This window comes from Halichondria panicea, chromosome 14 (genome assembly GCF_963675165.1).
Source record: "Halichondria panicea chromosome 14, odHalPani1.1, whole genome shotgun sequence".
Classification (NCBI taxonomy): domain Eukaryota; kingdom Metazoa; phylum Porifera; class Demospongiae; order Suberitida; family Halichondriidae; genus Halichondria; species Halichondria panicea.
Window position 1 is genome coordinate 4,410,022 of NC_087390.1, and position 17,993 is coordinate 4,428,014.

The window sequence follows — 17,993 nt, forward strand, 5'->3', positions numbered from 1 at the left end:
TAAAGAAAGTATAGACGTAGCAACTCTCATTTCATTGGCTGTACCCAGAGGAGGTTGGTCACAATTTAAACCGCAGCGAAAAAATGCTATGCAAACCGTGTTTGGCCTTCAACCTGCTGAGTCAGCACTTTTGTCTCGTTTTGCATTCCTACTTATGTTATTGTATTACATCTCCTGTTAGTTTATGAATCGTAGTAGTATAAGCCTATCATTGCCTTACCTGCTACATTAAAACAGGAGTCAAAGAATCAAGGAAAGTGCTAGAAGTTTTAACTTAGTCATTGCTTCGAGTATGACTATGCTACTCACTTTTTAGTGTGACTGGCTATTGTTAGCATCATTTGCTACTAGTATAGACTGCTACAATCGTTTGCAGCCTTCTGGCTTAAGCTAGGATAGTTACTTTTCATGCTTTCTCTGTAGGCTTCCGTATATCTTTTCTTTTTTCTCTCCGTGCACGCACATTCCTCCGTTGAAATGTGACCAACCTCCTCTGGGCTGTACCAAATTCCACTGAGGCAATACTCGCATTTCATTGGGGTAAAAATCACATGACATAGGACATGCATTTTAGGATATGCATTTTATTGACTCTGGCCACATTCTGCTAGAGCACACAGAAATGCTGCAAGAGTCTCCAGACCTAATCCTAGCTCTACTTGATTTGCCCCCAGACTAACCCCGCGATTCATTCAAAGTTGTCTAAAAAACCAAAGTTGTAGATGGGCTAGCCAAGCTGATGGCCTATATATTTCTACACACAGTTCCATAATAAGCAAATGTGCTTATCTATAGGTAGTTACAACCAGCATGCTTACGCGTAAAAGACCTAGAATAGCACTTGGAAGCTTATAACTTAACTTTACTGGAATATCACTTTTTACTGGGTGTGGCCAGTCATTAGCAAGTACTACAAGACTCTCGTTAATCCGGTCACCCTTGGGACAGTGCAGCTTGGCTGGAATAGCGAGGTAGCTGCATTTCAGGAAATAGCAGAGCCTTAAAAACGACCTTACCTCAAATCTAATGACTAATTTTGCGGTTCTTGTCTCGAGGATAATGAAGGATAATGAATCATTCTGCTCTCTATTTAACCAAATCTGCCAAACCACACCCAAAAGGTCACGTAAAATTACATTGAAAACCTTGTTTGGGGCTGCCAGCACTATATACGGAATAGCGAGTGGCCGTACTTCAGGGTGAGTTTTGTGCAATAAACATCTAGCTAGCAATCCGTGCCAACCAAATGGCCGGTATATCGAGGTGGCCGTACATCAGAGAGCCGGAATACTCTACTGTACACGTGGCTCGCAGAATAGGCGTGTTTTAAATTGCTGAAAGAGATGATGTCTCAAGGAAACACAACTTTCTTATTTTGAGGAGTTACTCGGCAAAAAGCCTCGTTTCAAGGCCTCAGTCACTGCAGATGCAATATAAAAGCATCACATGCCACCACTTTGTTTCCAATCCCTCCTTTTGTGTCTAACTGGCGCGTGCGCGTCTATATTTCCACAGCAACGCACTCTACGCGAATAAGTGATAAGCGCCTATTAGTGGTATGTTTTATTCTCCCGTGCAGACTCTGGACATCTTCCATCCCTCAACAACTCTGAAGTGGGAGGAATGTCCCTCTCTACCAGTGGGGATGAGCGATGCCTCTTCAGTGTATCTGAATAGAACACTCTATGTTGGAGGTGGATTTACTGATGAACCCGGTTCGAAGGCGGAATCTGCACTGTACTCATTTAAACTTGGAGTTGACAGCACATGGACAGTGACAGACACACCCACCTATTGGTATACCCTTGTCGCCCATGACTCTGAACTGCTGCTAGTGGGTGGGAGAGAGTGTTCTACGGACGAGATAACAAACGAAGTGTTCACGATGAGGGATGGACAGTTTGTTAAAGTATTGCCTTCTATGAAGGAGAAACGAACTTCACCATCTGCTGTCAGTAGTGGGTCTGCACTAGTTGTGGCTGGAGGGTATGGTACCTCAGAAAATCTCTCTTCTGTGGAAGTGCTCAAAGATGGCCAGTGGACGACTGCACCCTCCCTACCAAGTGCAGGGTTTAGCATGAAATCTGCTCTCCATGGTGGCCAGTGGTACCTGATCCAGCAAGAAGGGAAAGTATTTCATGCAACACTACAATCACTCGTCTCTAGTATCGACAAATTACCGTGGGAGTCGCTACCTGATGCTCCAAATGAGGGTTTAGCTGCTGCCTTCTTTGGTGGCCATCTCTTGTCCATTGGAGCAGGGGATAATCGTAACCAAGTAACAGCTATCCATGCCTTCTCCTCCATCTTCCAGTCCTGGGAACATGTTTCAGAGGATTCTGACCTACTTGTACAACTGGTTAACCCGACAGCCATTGTCTTATCAAGCGATCAACTAATTTTGATCAATCAGAATGAAGTATTCCATGGACAACTTATTGGTGAGTTGGTGTAACTTGTATGCATGTACAACTGCCTTGTACAATTGCAGGAATAAACTTATTAATTTCATATAATTTGCAGTGAATCCCTTTGATGTCGACAGTCAGTTCACTGTAAGAGATATAGATTGCCTCAAACCCTCAGCAGGAATATCTCTGATAGAGGAGCTTGTACAGCACACGCCCACTGCCTTCCCAGTTGTTGCTGGTGTGAATGTTCGTGCAATGTACAACCTCATCTTGAGAGAGTGGGAATCAGGGCGTGGATCACGCCCACCCACATGGACAGAGCTTTTCAGAGCTCTCGAGGAGATGGGCTTGAGTGAGCTGGCTGGTCGGATGGAGAAGTATTTGAGAGGATTGGTTCCTGAGGACCGACCGCGACCACCCCCTGATGAAGAAGGTGACTAATTACCGTATAGCGCAAAATTTTTGAGGCAGTTAAATTTCGTGAAATGGCTAAATTTCAATGACACTGTGCCTTTCGTTAGCTAAGCATTGCGTGGATGTAATTTTCGTAGAAGATTGCTTCCATTAGATAATAGTTTGTTTTAATTGTTTACAGACGGGACACCAGAGCAAAATAAAAAAATCAGCATTCTGGCAGAAAATACTCTACTGAAGGAGACAAACCAGCACCTTGAAGAACAGCTTGCTCGTTTGAAATCGGCGGAAGAGCAATTGGGCCCAGTCAAGAAGGAACGATCATCCGACAAAGGTTTGAAACAATTTTTGTATATACATGCAATGAACTTGAACTTTTTTGAGGTAGATTATCGATCACCCTCATATGCATGTATGTCGACCACAATGATCATAAGTCCAGCTATCCTAAATACAGGCTCCGCTCCCTATAGTTATAATCAATTGTCTTTCCTGATCAATTGTCCTTCCTGTTTGCTTATTTGCATGCTTTTTGGTTCTTTCGGAAATCCTAACAACTTCCAATGTTTTATACAGTGGATCGAATCTCCATATAACCATAGATAGAACAGGAGAGGATTGGAAGCGACCGGGCCTCCCTGTGTAAATAGTTGAAACACTCTGCATTAATGTTTTCTTGGGGTTGACCGTTTAGTGGTTGTACTTAGCTCTCCTATTCGGGCTGGGAGGTACTCTAGAGAAGTAAATTTACACCACTGACTAGCTCTAAGCCCGTTGTTGACTTTTAACTACTCTTTTAACTAGGGTGGGTTTATAATCGATTCAAAATACCCTTGTGCAAGAACTTCGAAGCAAAAGAGGGGATGGGAATTTATTCAAGATTAACGTATTTTTACGAGGGTACGGTATGCTCTATGAGTCAATTCCTGCTGCTATGAACTTGCTAACTGTTTCTCTAGGTCACATGTTTACAGGTTTTGCAATAATTTCTGGGTGAGTCCAGAGGAGGTCCGACATGTGTGCACGAATCACACAAGTTCAGTGCATTATGGTAACATGATAATATCCAGGCCAAATACACTAGCATTTGTGCACGCATGCCAAGTCAGAGGAGGTTGAACATGTGTCATCATTCATGTGACATTCCTAAAGTTTTTTCTCGTGTTACCACAGATACTGAACAATTGTACAAAAATATTGCTATGTCCGACTGTATTGAGTCTGACTAGCTGTTGCCTGCATGGTCGGAGGATTAGCTAGATCTCAGCTTTTTGGTAGCCACCTTTGAGAGTCTGTCATATCGTTTTGCAGTAAAATGTGAAGAACCAGTCTCACAGCTACCACCTTTGGGACTGTCTACTACACAGCACCATGCAATACCATTCAGTGAGTTAGGTACCTCATTTGCATTGTTCTATACTGTTACCTCCACTCAGACCTCCCTGGTGTTGAAGTTGTGGCCAACACTTTTGTGATCGTCACCAACTCACCCCAAACCTTCCACTGGGATGGCTATGGGTTCAGCCTCCACGTACCACAGGGGTCCCTGCCAGCTGGTGTTGACCAGTGTCGACTAGACATCAAGGCCAGTGTAGCTGGACAGTACCAGTTTCCTGACAATCTCCAGTTAGTCAGCAGTGTCTTCTGGATGCGTCCTCATCCCTCGGGTCGATTTCAACAGCAGCTGACAGTCGAGATACAGCACTGTGCCAAGATGACCAGCTCGATATCCACAAAGCTCTCATTTGTGAGAGCACATTGCTCCCAGGAGTGTCTCCCCTACACATTCAAGCAACTCGAAGGGCGTGGCTCGTTCACTGAGCACAGCTCGTACGGTTGTTTGAGTGTGAATCATTTCAGTTCATATGCAATAGCTGCGGAGGGTGATGTTGATCTACAGTATGTCGCTAGTCTATACTACCTGAAGGCTGACCCTCGGTCTGTTGAGATTCATTTCACAGTCAATGTTGATGATGAAGTACATAATGCTGTGAGTGACAGATTGTATTGTGTTTTGTGTGTGCTTCTTTGTGAGTAACAGGTATTTTGTGCACCTAAATTTCAATACGTACGTATTAATTGACCATGCATTTGTATTGATTCATAAGACTATTAAATAGGAAACACGGAAACACTTTGACATGCTGGGGGCGAAAGAGAAGCTGAGTTTGGGAGTGGAGTTTGATACAGAGTTTGATAACTCAACTATTTCACTGGATGTTCCATTATCCAGCGGTATTGATATCAATGAATGGAGTCTACTACCACTTGTTACACCAAAGGTAATGTTTGTAAGTGTTATCAAGTTTGGTTCTATATTTTAAGGTTGCAGATATCGAAGAAAAGAGTCGACTCATTCAAGCCAGGGAGAAAAGTTCCATCCACAATATTGCTAGCAATACTCTCTGAGAGTAGTTGGAACCGCAAGGTACCAAGACGCTCACACCTAATAACATTGAAAGGAACAAAGGACCCAGATAATCAAATAAGGATAGTGTTGGACCCAGTGGATCCAAAAGAAGGTATTTGAATTGTATGCACTTCTGCTTCAGATACAAAACACGTTTATGTAGGCCTCGTGCGTCTTTCTCAAGTGATCAACTCCATGAGTGTAGTGGCAGTCTCAAATCCCCCAGGCTCCCAGGTTGGACAACCCATTGGTGCATCTGAACAATCTTCTATCACAGTTGCTGAAATTGTGAGACATGTGGGCATTAGTGAGGAGGACCTTGATCGAGAATGTTCCAATGAACAATTGCAAAAAATCGGTACTTTCCTACCATATTGGCCCAAGTTTGCTGAGGCCCTACTCCTGACAAATGCACAAATTACAGGAATTCAGAACAATCCCAACATCGACTACGAAATGAAGGCAGAGAAAGTGCTAGAATTATGGCATAGGAGAGACATCTTCAAAGCAACTTATCGTCGTCTCGTTGAAATCTGTCTCCTAAGATTCAAGGATGGTGAATCAGTAGAGAAGATATGCTTACTGGTGAAAGGTTAGTTCATGCACTGTATTATTATGTAGTACCTATGCATCTCGTTCCTGGCCCGGCTATCTACTGTAATGCTAGGTAGAAAAGAGGGCTTTTGTACCTATACTGTACCTATAATGCATGGGTGATAGTGCGCAGAACCAAGTTCTGACATTCAACCACATACAGGGGTAGATGAAATTTGGCTTCAAACGCGCATGCAAGCCTTCTCAACCATCACGACGTCAATAGAGATAGACCTTGGTAGATTATGCTCAAAACATTGCCTTTTTTTATTAGCGTAGCTATGCCGTTGGTGAGTTACAATAGTAATCATTATAGCGAATCTGTAAATTCCAAAACTGCCGTATAATATCGCGAAATTTTCGACTTAAAATGTTCATGGAAATGACTGTAAAAACATTTCATTGGTCAAATGACGTTAAGTACTGAGGCTTGGATCTCTGCTTTTTGAGCAAATTGGCAAAAATAAAATTTGGCACCCCCTGAAAAAACGTTTTAAACTTACGCAAGAGAAGTGTAGAAATCCAATTAGTGACCCTAAGGTCAAGTGGTTCCTCCTTTCTCTGATGCTAAACTAGCAATTCAATTGGAGTGGCCTAATTCAAGAGCCTCCAAACAATGTCCAGAGCTCCCAAATGTCCATATAGTCCCAGACTTGATGCAGTTGCCGTCTTCAGTGGAGAGAACGAAATAATTATAGCAAGCTGCTCGAGTATGAACAATTAGATTTCGGACGAAGGTTTAAGCTGTACAAGTATATTATTTTACCTCAAATGACAAGGCACACTAGGGGTGGGTACATCATGCTTTTAAAGTGCGTCAACATTCACTGATTTAATACAAGAATAGTGTGACATTTTCGAGGCACTTAAATTTTGTGGAATGGCCTGGCCTCTAAAAGAATTTCGTTGAATAAATTTCGTGGATTACCTACTGGAAGCATTCCAAGGTCACGTCTTTAATCTTTGATTAAACAACAATTTGCATGCTAACCCACAAAAACAGCGGTAAATTAACCATACTGTAAATTCTTTTGTTGTACTTAAAATTACACTAGACTCTAATTATACCTCAGGATTTGGTTTGACGATCTGTTCAAGTAGGTCAGATCTCGGCAGAATTTAACTGCTGTAGTATGTACTGTTATAAGACATGCATCATGTTTGCAATGCTGCTGAACAATTAAAGTGTGTCCAAAATTATATATGCCTGCATATGTGCCCACCCCCTAATGCACACACCCCCACAGCTAACAGAGTGTGAGAAACAACTACAGCAAAGCAAATTAAGTTGAAACAATTTTTAATAATTATAATAGTGGCAGATTTATAATTATGATAACACTGATTTTACTAATGTGAATCTACGTACATGTATAATTATTTATAGTGGAATGGTTCGGAACAGTTTATTGCGCTGCGCGCAGCAATAAAAATGTCTGCTGAAATTGCTATAATTATGATTATAATTAGCAGTGAATGACTGAGACAGAATACGTAAAGAGGTAATTTCATGACTATAAGTGTGACTAGTGTGTATAAAAGCACAAACATTGCACAAAGTTGGTAAACACAAAATAATTAGAATGAATGCATAGTGTTAGTGAGACACTAACAGCATCAAAAACTATTCATTGGTGTTAGTGAGACACTAATAACGATCAAATAACGATCAAAAACAAACTATTCATAAGGCCATACATCTGATGACGTAAAATTGTGTGCTATTGTGTTCAACTTTGAACTTATTTTCTCGATAAATTTGATGCGTTCACTCTTTCGTACATCATCCATCAAGATCGATCCATATTCAATTGGTTCAAATTCTGCAGGGAGGCTAAGTGTTTCAAGAGTCTTGTTGTCATCTTGTAGTGCACTGATCAGTCTTAGAGCTCCCACATGCCCAATTTGTTTGTTGTGTGAAAGGCAAAGCATTTTTAATGAAGTGTTTACTGCAAGCATTGAAGCCAGAGCAGCAGCTCCATTCATATTGATGGGATTACAGCGAAGATCCAATCCAAGGAGAGTTCGATTTTCCTCCAGCCCATTGGACAGCAGTTCAGCTGCTTCACCATCGATTGAACAATTATTAATTCCTAACGTTTTTAAAGATGAGTTAGTAGAAAGAGCAACAGAAAGCATTTCTACTACTTCTGTTGAGAGATTGTTGAAAGAAAGCTCCAAATGGGTAAGAAACTTCGAAAAAGCAACGGTGCTAATCAGTAATTGAAGGGACTCATTCTCAAAAATGTTTTGTGTAAAATACAATGTAAACTCAGACTGAGATCGTGAACTCAAATATTTACATAATCCAACCATATCAGAGGATGAGATGACAGTCGTTTGGATTCCAATGTGAACAAGGTTAGGGTGAAAAGGAAATAGACTTTCAAACATTGATGCTACATTACAAGACACATTTGAAGTTATTGTAAATTGTTTCAATTCCGTTAGCCGGCCATCACATAAAATATCTTGAACAACAGAACCAACAGGTTCACATGCCGTAATTATCAGTCGATAGATGGAAAAGATATGTTTGGGAAGGGAAAAGAACAATTTAAGGTTATCCACAGAGGCATCCCTAATCACTAGTCCCCATATGTGGCCCTGGTAAAACTCATCGGGATTGAAAAAGAGAGATGATAAATTTTGTAGACTGATGTTTAGATACCAACGGCAATTGCTGGAGCGAAGACAATACACTAGGGCATGTAGGTCAAGTGATGTACTTGTTAGGGCAGGACAATAACTCACAGTCTCATTTCCCAAGAACTTGCATACATTCTTGGGGGATTGTGTCTCATACAACAAGTGCAAGTGAAATGTTGAGAGATATAGAATATCCGAGTCTGGAAGCTGAAGACAGTGCAGAACACTGTTGTTTAATCCAACCAGAAAGGTGATAAGCATAGAAAATTGTGGATCTTTGCTGTGAACTTCCAAAAACAATTCTTGCACTTGAGATGGTTGTCTTGAGAGATGGTAAGCTGCTAGGAACTCCTGGATTGTGAAATGGAGGAAGCTGTGGGTTACAGTGGTACCAGTATTTATGGTGAGTTCAGTTGAGGACTGCATGAGACCCAGGAAATCAAAACACTCGTACAAAGCTGCTTCTGAATTGGTGAACGTGACTTGAACAGTCAGCTTGGTGAAGCTCATGAAAGCTAGTAGGCAAAGCTGATGGAAATCGGTTTGTACTGGTTCGGGCAAACTACTAAGATAGACAACGCTGACATGGTTAAGATCGGGATTTACATGTACCTTCATGTAGCGGAGCAAAAGGCCCTCAACAAGAGCTGTGTAGAGCTGGGTCAACGTGCTAGGGATAACTTGCCGAGAGCGATGAAATTGCTTGTAGATCTGAACGACAAAAGCGGCATTCAGTGGTATGTGCATGATGGACTCCAGCTGAGGGTGGGAGCGGAGGTACTCCATGAACTCTGTCTTTTCCTCCTCTGTGAAAGCATGTGAAATGTACCTCAATATGTCATCTCTCGTGAATCCTAAGATTTCTACCTGTCGAGAAATCTGTTCGCCACACTTTTCCTCAAGTGTCTGCACAGCCCAGGGTCTACTGGTTACTATGATGGTAACTTTGGGAAGAGATTCACCTTGAAGCAAGTTAGAAAGAGGCATGCCATCAGCTAAACAAGAAGCTGGAAGCTCGTCTATTCCTTCCATCAGGATGAGAATGCCTTTTCCGCTACTAGAAACAGCTGACCTTGCAACTTCTTTGGAAAAATCAGCATCTTCTGAGAAGAAGAGATTGCTGAGTTTAGTTGCTTCTCTCACTCTTGTATCACGCATGCGCAACAAAACAACCAGATCATACTGCTGATAAATCTTCCCTTTGGCCCACTTTCTACAAAACTTCCATGCAAAAGTCGACTTGCCTATTCCTGGGACCCCTTGAATGATTATGGCCCTTGGTAGTGAGCCATCTTTTTCAGTTAAAAGGTCTTCCATTGAAATGGGATTCATGCTATTGTTTTGCATATACTCATCAATCGATTCGGATCTATTTAGCTTACACGATGCTAAATTAAAGCAATCTTTTTCAATTTCAATAGTAGCTAGCTTGATGATCTTTTTACAAGGAGCAGGAGGCCATTTTCCTTTGGTGGGGAGCTTTGATCGAAGGTACACATCTCTTAGGTAAGTTGCATATTTTCCAATAGTTGATGTGGGTGGAGGCATGTGCACGGTGGAAGAGGATTGAGAGTCGGTAGAGTACTTGCCTATTAAGAGATGATAATTATTATGAAAGCATAAATTATAAATATAGGTGGCTTCACAAGACAGTTTGCCAACCAAGCATGCTGAATTCAAGCATACATACCGTACTCAAGTGAATTAAGGACTGGGTCCTTCAATTATTGCTGATTCAGCTAAAACGAAGCTCCGCCCACGCTTTTTACCAGCAATTGTGCATAAAAATGGATCTCAAACTGCTTAAATCTTTAGCTCTAATTCCGGAGTCCTAAACGCTCCTTGAAGCACTTACTTTTTAGTGTAGTAGCTAGTTCTAAGGCTAGTACAAACAGTAATATTCGGAAGGAGCTGTTTCTTCAACTAAAGGTGAGATATTCTATAAAACATAGTTTTCTAGCTTAATTTTTTACATGTAAAAGCTAATAACTTACTCTACGTAGTGCAGACGGCTCCTTACGAATATTACTGTGTGTACTAGCCTTAGAACTAACTACTACACCAACAGTAATATTCGGAAGGAGCTGTTTCTTCAACTAAAGGTGAGATATTCTATAAAACATAGTTTTCTAGCTTAATTTTTTACATGTAAAAGCTAATAACTTACTCTACGTAGTGCAGACGGCTCCTTTCGAATATTACTGTGTGTACTAGCCTTAGAACTAACTACTACACTAAAAAGTCAGTGCTTCAAGGAGCGTTTAGGACTCCGGAATTAGAGCTAAAGATTTAAGCAGTTTGAGATCCATTTTTATGCACAATTGCTGGTAAAAAGCGTGGGCGGAGCTTCGTTTTAGCTGAATCAGCAATAATTAAAGGACCCAGTCCTTAATTCACCTGAGTATTACTAGAATGTTTTGCAAGCATTAAACATAGTTTGCGAGCATTGATCCCTTTGGCTAAAATAAGTACTGGTAATTACACACGATCCTTGCCAGAACGTAATAGCAAGATCGCAAAGGGTTAATTTTCTGCTGATTTAGCTCAATCGCAAACGTTTTTCATCAGCAAGCATACAAATTATTATGGGGCACCGTTAGTCTAAAATTAAATTATCATGTTGCATGACTGTTCGTGTATTTGAATTTTCATCATAGACAATAATACGACTTCTATACAATTAATCACTCGAGGACGTTTTGAGCTCAAGATTTGGTGGTTTTGCGGATTGCATCTTGGTAGAAACAGAGCACTGACGTGCTAAATCCCTGGCGATAACGTCTCACAACTATAGAGTGTTGTGAAAATCAGTTGGAAACCTATAGCAGCAACTAACACAGGGCAATACAATTAAAACTATACCAGATTATTACTCCTTGATTTCAAGTGCATACTGCAGTTTTTGTACTCTGATTTAATCAAATATTATGCGAAGGTAACTATTACTTCGAATTGCTTTGAACTAGCTAGCTTGCACAGTGCATAGTAGTATAGTAGTGGCATGTCCATCTGGAAAGACTCTTTTGATACTGTTATCTGTCTGATCATGCTGAGAGTATATGTGAGAATGAGGTGGACTTGGACTCATTACCCGAGGCGCGTGGGCGGCCATGGGTATTAGTAGTCTGTCAGTTTGTCTGTCTGTTTGTTTGTGATTTCTGAGTCTGCTCACCTGGATGCCATGGCGCTGCCTTTACGTTCGAAACAGATTCTAGCTTTATTATCGAATAAAAGCTAAGTGCAAAACTTCCTTAGCTACTATACTTCCTTAGCTCTGACAGCCAACCCTAGAGGTGGGCTATGTTGTGTATCAAGAATACAGTAACTCCTACTCTTCCCATTAGTACCTAGCCAGGGTTTCATCTAGTGGGGGGGGGGGGGGCGGCGGCATGAAATAGGGGGTATGGTCAACAAATGTGGGAGTGGCCCAAACATTTTGCCAAACCTTCCCCCCAAACTTTGAAATCCTGCAGTAGCTATGAGATGTTTATCTAGCTTTGTTTTTGAAGCTTGATCTTAGCATCTTCGTTGCCGTATTTGCAATTATCTTACTAAAAGTGGTCATCACCAGTGCGACTAATGAATATTATTAAGCTAATTAGTTTTTTGGACATTGAACTTCATTTTATATAGATCATTTTTATGTAGCATAAACTGTATAGTGCAGCAGTATAAACATTTATGATGGTGTTGAGAGCCAGACCCGGGCCTTAAGTGCACAGGGTCGAACACCTGTAGAAAACCCTACATCCTAAGTACCTATTATGATACTCAGGTATATTAAGAGGACTGGACCTTCAATTATTGCTAAATCAGCTAAAACGCAGCCACGCTAATATGTTTTGTGTGTAAAAAATTTCAGTTTAGCTACTTATCTTTTTTAGTTCTAAAAACGGCGGTCTAAATGTTCCTTTTAGCTCTTAATTATTAGTGTAGTAGGTAGCTCTTACCGTACAGCGGGTATATTTTGAGGGTATAAATGTTCGTGTTTTCGCTGATCCAGAATCTACCGCGAACACATTTATACCCAAGAATTTAATATCGCATGCATGCATGCTGTAGAAAGGCTGCTATCCACGAAAGTTTATATACCCACTATATGGTGTTTGAACGCTATGACAAGGTAGTGGTGCATTGGTCAGACTAAGACTATAGGATCACAGCAGAGTCAGCAGAAATAAGCGTAAAATGTTATACAAATAAGGCACCTGACATGCACTCTGGGAGCCCTGGACCGTTATTTGGATCACAGCAGAGGGAGTGTTAAAAGAAGGACACCAAGCAGAGTAGGCTCCCAGTAGCCAGCAAAGAAGCCTGGAGTCTCTTCCCATGAAAACAAATTATTATGTATCTACGTGGCTGTAATAGTTCCTCGAATTAAAGCCGCGTATGTTTAGCTAACTCTATGGACAACGTGCAAGTTCAAGCTTGCTCGCTTTTATTCAACAACAAAGCTTTAACATCAAAATCTGCCACTATTAAAACCAATAACTGGTTGTGTGAAGGCTATCCATCTGTAAACGCACCGCTATGGCATCCAGGTGAGCAGGCTCAGAATCACAGACACAGACATAGACCAGTAGGCTACTATAATATGGGTGGCGGCCCACGCGTCTCGTTAATTGTAGACAACGGCACCCTATAACTTATTGCCACAAAATGACACGCACATAGGAAACTTGCAAGAATTCAAAAGTTTTAAGTTTTAAGCAGTATGGATACTCTTTGATAAGATAAATTCATAAAGCAAAAATCATCCAAAGCCTAAAAATGGCTCAGTATACTCGCCAATAGCACCCAAAAAACTTTTCACTTACCAATAGACGATGCAATGAGACTGGCGATTTCAGCATACACCAGCTCCTCTCTGAAGACGTCCAAGGCACTCTCAAACTTGTCCGGATGTACGTCCAGGTGAGCCATCACAGCTAGCATCAACTTGGATACCCTGAGAACTCTCGAGGCGGACGCATTTCCAACCATTTCCATTGTCTCGGTGGAAATTATCTGTCGACTGAAGAACTGAGCTCCCAACATAGGCAGGTCTGCTTCTTGTATGGATTTCACCAGTTTGTCATAGTGCTCACGGAAAGCCTTGGCTGCTGAGGTCTTGAAGTCTTGAGTGGCCATTGGGTTTTAATAGATAGAAAATCTACCGGTATCTAGTCAAATGATAAAGTAGAATGCTGCTTGTAGGTCTAGACTATCACAGTTTTGATTAATATATAAGCTGATCAGAGGACAAGCACTCTGACATGACATGAATGTGTAGATCTAGTATATCATCATCTAAGTATACTCTTGTTTCCAGAATGAAAAGGTGCCCTGCTGGCTAGAAAAGAGCTTGTTAAAGTAGGTTCAAGGTTCAAGTATTTTAATAAAGACTACGTCATTATTAACTTTTTGGCTTTGTGTCCAGACTTACATACAGTGCTGCTATAGCTTCATACTCCTCCTCCTCCTCCTCCTTCTACATGTAGATCTATAAAGCGGTGTCTTACAAGTTAATGGTGGCTGGTACATGGTATGAAGAAAATAGTCTAGTGGCTACAAGTGCTGGTGGAATGAAGAATGGAATGGTGGCTACAAGTTCTGGTGTGAATTAGAATGGTGGCTGCATGATTGATCTTGAAATGAATTGAGTGTCATGACAAACTTTGGACAATAGAGCTAGTGCTCATGTAGCCTCGATTCCCGGCCGCTTGAACAAGGCCTTGTTCAAGCGGCCGGGAATCGAGGCTAGTGCTCATGATCCTTGCCAGTATCTACAGTACATGTATATGGACTTTTTAGCGTCAGATTTTCTAGAAAACTTTGACCCAGATAACTTATGTTCCTTTCCTTTGGTTTACCCATGCTCTAAATGTCGTCTATAGGCTCCTGAGTTTTGCTCTGTTTACCACTCTAATCACTCTATATCAGCTGCTCCAATATTGGAGTAAGTGTGTCAGCTATTTACCAATTTTTAAAGCCTACTCAATTTATTTTGTGCAAAGCTGTTTCACATGAAACATTATAATAATTATAAGCTTATAGCCAGTGCCACCAGTTTATATCAATATGATTCAAACATGACACATAATAAGTGTGCATGCATAGTACACAAATAGTTCATATACTGACACGTCTAGCTAGGTATATACGTGTTGTCACAACTACAAACCAATTAATGATCATTTATTCGGAGTTGACACACAGATATGATGCTATAGTGCTGCTGCCAAATGAGGAACACAGTCAATCTGCAGGGGCGGATCCAGTAACCTACTCACCCACTCACTCACCAGTTAATTAATGCTGGGGCCAATGTTGATATACCCAACAAGGTGAGAGTTACATTTGCATGAACTATAATTATTATAGCCCTATCATATAGCTAGAATTGAGTACCCCTGACATTACTATATGATTTGAAAATCAGTTGTGTTCACTGAGGCCCTATACCTTCCTTCACTCTGTACAGGATGGTGGTGCCACTGCGTTGTATGTTGCTGCTCAGAATAGTCATTTGAGGGCACTAGAATTGTTAATTGCAGCCAAGGCTCAAGTTGATATTCAAAAGAAGGTGCATGCATGATATTATTTCTTGCATTTTTGTTAAGTCTGTACACTCGGGATGGTTGGACGGCATTGCAGTCAAAATAGTCACTATGCACTTGTTAAAAGCTGTTGGAGGCCAAGGCTAACTTTAACATCAAGACTAACGTGAGTCACAGTGCAAGATTAGTGTATATTCCTTATAATTGTTGTCTCCACAGATAATACTGTTTCCGTTTGAATTCATAATAAATTATATATATATATACTGCTCAATATCCAAATTATATACAGGATGGCAGTACTGCGTCTGACGTGTCTCGTATAGGAAAGGACGCTCAAGTGTGCAGTGAACTGCTATTACCTTTGATACATGATATGTAGATTCCAATACTTTCCACATTTATTAGCATGCATGTTTGTATTGATATCACAATAGTGCCCAACACACATCTCGTGACTGTATTATATACTAATATATACTACGTACACAAACACAACACACATGCAGTGGGGTATATAATGTTCTCAGTATTATAGTTCCTATTATAAAAACGACTTGGTTTTTTCATTGAATGAGGAAAGAACTGAGTAGACTCTAGTTGTGGTCACATGTAAAAAAAAGTATATATCTAGGATGGGCAGTCACGTATATATGTATATGCTGAGTGTCTATGTATTGTATATAGCCAACTGAGTAGTTTGAGCATTTAAGACTTAGTTGGGTAGTAGCCAGGTAGTTCAGTTGGTATAGTCGAGTAGCTATATAGTTGGGTAGTGGAGTAGCTATAGGTAGTTGGGTAGTCAAGTAGTCGAGTAGTTAGGTATAGTGAAGTAGTGCAGTATAGCTAGGTATAGTTGGGTAGTGAAGTAGTTGGGTAGTGAAGTAGTTGGGTAGTCAAGTAGTCGGGTTAGTCAAGTAGTTAGGTAGTCAAGTAGTTGGGTAGTCAAGTAGTTAGGTAGTCAAGTAGTTGGGTATAGTTGGGTAGTCAAGTAGTCAAGTAGTTGGGTAGTGAAGTAGTCGGGTAGTTGGGTATAGTGAAGTAGTTGGGTAGTGAAGTAGTTGGGTAGTGAAGTAGTTGGGTAGTGCAGTAGCTAGGTAGTGAAGTAGTTGGGTAGTTGGGTAGTGAAGTAGTTGGGTAGTGAAGTAGTGAGGTAGTGAGTGAGGTATAGTGAAGTAGTTGGGTAGTAAAGTAGTTGGGTAGTAAAGTAGTTGGATAGTGCATGCCAGTGAGTGAGGTAGTGAAGTAGTTGGGTAGTGAAGTAGTTGGGTATAGTGAAGTAGTCGAGTAGTGAAGTAATTGTACGGGAGCTCTGTGCTGCACTTAGTGACAAACAGATCTCAATCACTGTGCAAGACTTTCAGAAGAGAATTGCCAACTTCCCTTTGAACACTGTCAATCCCCAATGGTTCCTAAACAAAACAACTGACAGGACCACGATGCCATCTAGCTAGCATCCATGCATGCTAAGCAAAAGAAGTGCTCGCAGATCTACCAGTCCAGCTTTGACGAGTCTTTTCTCGAAAAGTTGGAAGCAGGTGTACGTAATTATAATAATTATAACATTCATCAATATTCATGCTAAAATTATAATTTATCAGGGCATACCTTTAGTATATGCAGCATGCACATAATTATAATCATACAATTTTGTGTCCTTTTTATAGCTATACATGGAGAAGAGGTGTGTTCAGCTAGAGGAAGTTGACAAGGACTCCAGTGGCCTTTGGGGCAGGGAGAGTCAGACTCCTCCAAAGGAAACCAGTGTGGAAAGAGAGACCCCTCCATCATCAGACACTCCTCATGTTGTAGAGACCCCTCCATCAAACAGCAGTACAACTCCTCCTTTGGTAGAGACCCCTCCACCATCAGACACTCCTCACGTGGTAGAGATCCCTCCATCAAACAGCAGTACAACTCCTCCTGTGGTAGCTGTAGAGACCCCTCCATCAGACAGTGGTACGAACAGAGATCCAGCGAGCAGTGGTGAAGCCGTGACAAAACAACTAAAGCGTGCTCTTACACTTTGCACTGAAGACAATACTCCTGTGTTGAAGCGCAGCAAACGGATGAAGGGGAGACACAGTACCACCCCTGTGGTGAAACGCAGACGCATGAACAAAAGGATCAACAAAAAGATCGACACAAACATTTGTCAGCAGTGCCAGCAGGCAGGAGACGAGGAGAATTGGGTGGGATGTGATTACTGTCCACGTTGGTTCCACATTAATTGCGTGAGGATTGACCAACATGCATGACATCCGTGAACAGTGGAAATGCTCGGAACAGTGGAAATGCTCAATATGTTAAACAGATTGTTCTAAGTTTCTGAGCTATCACTTACGTTTTGTGTTCACCTAGTAGATATATATCTAGATCTATACTCATTTATTTACTCATTTATACAATAACAGCTCAATGTTCACTTTGTAGTAAATGTCATGGTGTTCAATTATTATGCTTCGGTGCGCATGCGCAAGTGAGGTATACGGTAGTGTGTCTGTGTGTCTGTGTGTGTGTAGACTGTTTCAGCTGCTCAAGGATCAATGAAGTGCAAGTAAGAGTTTCTATAGGCTGCTAGTCATGTTTTCTTGGCTTGGTATTTGTGGATTTGCAAAATAAAGCTTCGTTCTCGAGTTATGCCTAGTTTTGCTTACCATTGCTGCCTTTTCAGAAGAGTCCGTAGCAAAACTTGTTCACCGAGTGTTGCTACTCTACTTAGTAGTTAACTCTGCACTAGAACGCTAGCTATTGGTACCTGCAAGAGTGAGAAGAGAGCTGCAAGGCTCTGCTTACTTGCCATTAATTTTAGACTGGTATCGATCGTTTTAACAACGATCATCGTCGATCATTACCCACTCTTTGAGTTTCCCGCAGCAAAATTAATCATGATAATTATATACACTATTAAAGAGTATAAGAGTGTGAATACACAATACGCTAAAGTGATAGCTATTAAATTGTATTTCCCTTGTA

At 41.1% G+C, this 17,993-nt stretch overlaps 3 protein-coding genes across 3 annotated transcripts in view; 1 reads left to right on the forward strand and 2 right to left on the reverse strand.

Annotated features, from left to right (window-relative positions):
- LOC135347803 (uncharacterized) overlaps positions 1 to 17,993 on the reverse strand; it is a gene marked incomplete in the record, with an annotated part of 825,189 nt that overhangs the window by 31,557 nt on the left and 775,639 nt on the right.
- LOC135347834 (uncharacterized) overlaps positions 1,181 to 17,993 on the forward strand; it is a 160,759-nt gene continuing 143,946 nt past the window's right edge. Inside the window, exons 1-9 of the mRNA XM_064545921.1 lie at positions 1,181 to 2,441; positions 2,524 to 2,844; positions 3,007 to 3,159; positions 4,137 to 4,211; positions 4,262 to 4,815; positions 4,946 to 5,107; positions 5,158 to 5,347; positions 5,399 to 5,827; positions 7,077 to 7,130. Of these exons, the coding sequence (XP_064401991.1) occupies positions 1,559 to 2,441; positions 2,524 to 2,844; positions 3,007 to 3,159; positions 4,137 to 4,211; positions 4,262 to 4,815; positions 4,946 to 5,107; positions 5,158 to 5,347; positions 5,399 to 5,827; positions 7,077 to 7,090 (2,781 nt within the window). The 5' untranslated portion in view covers positions 1,181 to 1,558 and the 3' untranslated portion in view covers positions 7,091 to 7,130. The remainder of the gene's footprint in view (positions 2,442 to 2,523; positions 2,845 to 3,006; positions 3,160 to 4,136; positions 4,212 to 4,261; positions 4,816 to 4,945; positions 5,108 to 5,157; positions 5,348 to 5,398; positions 5,828 to 7,076; positions 7,131 to 17,993) is intronic.
- LOC135347832 (protein NLRC3-like) lies at positions 7,113 to 13,845 on the reverse strand. The gene is made up of 2 exons (XM_064545918.1): positions 13,296 to 13,845; positions 7,113 to 10,067 (listed from the first exon to the last, which is right to left on the reverse strand). The coding sequence occupies exons 1-2, from the start codon at positions 13,606 to 13,608 to the stop codon at positions 7,510 to 7,512; spliced, it is 2,871 nt and encodes a 956-aa protein (XP_064401988.1). The 5' UTR covers positions 13,609 to 13,845; the 3' UTR covers positions 7,113 to 7,509.

Excerpts from the sequence above, each read along its gene's own strand:
- LOC135347832 (XM_064545918.1), bottom strand. The coding sequence starts at position 13,608 with ATGGCCACTCAAGACTTCAAGACCTCAGCAGCCAAGGCTTTCCGTGAG. Across the intron at positions 10,068-13,295 it reads TCTCATTGCATCGTCTATTG|GCAAGTACTCTACCGACTCT; the intron begins GTAAGTGAAAAG and ends ATCTCTTAATAG.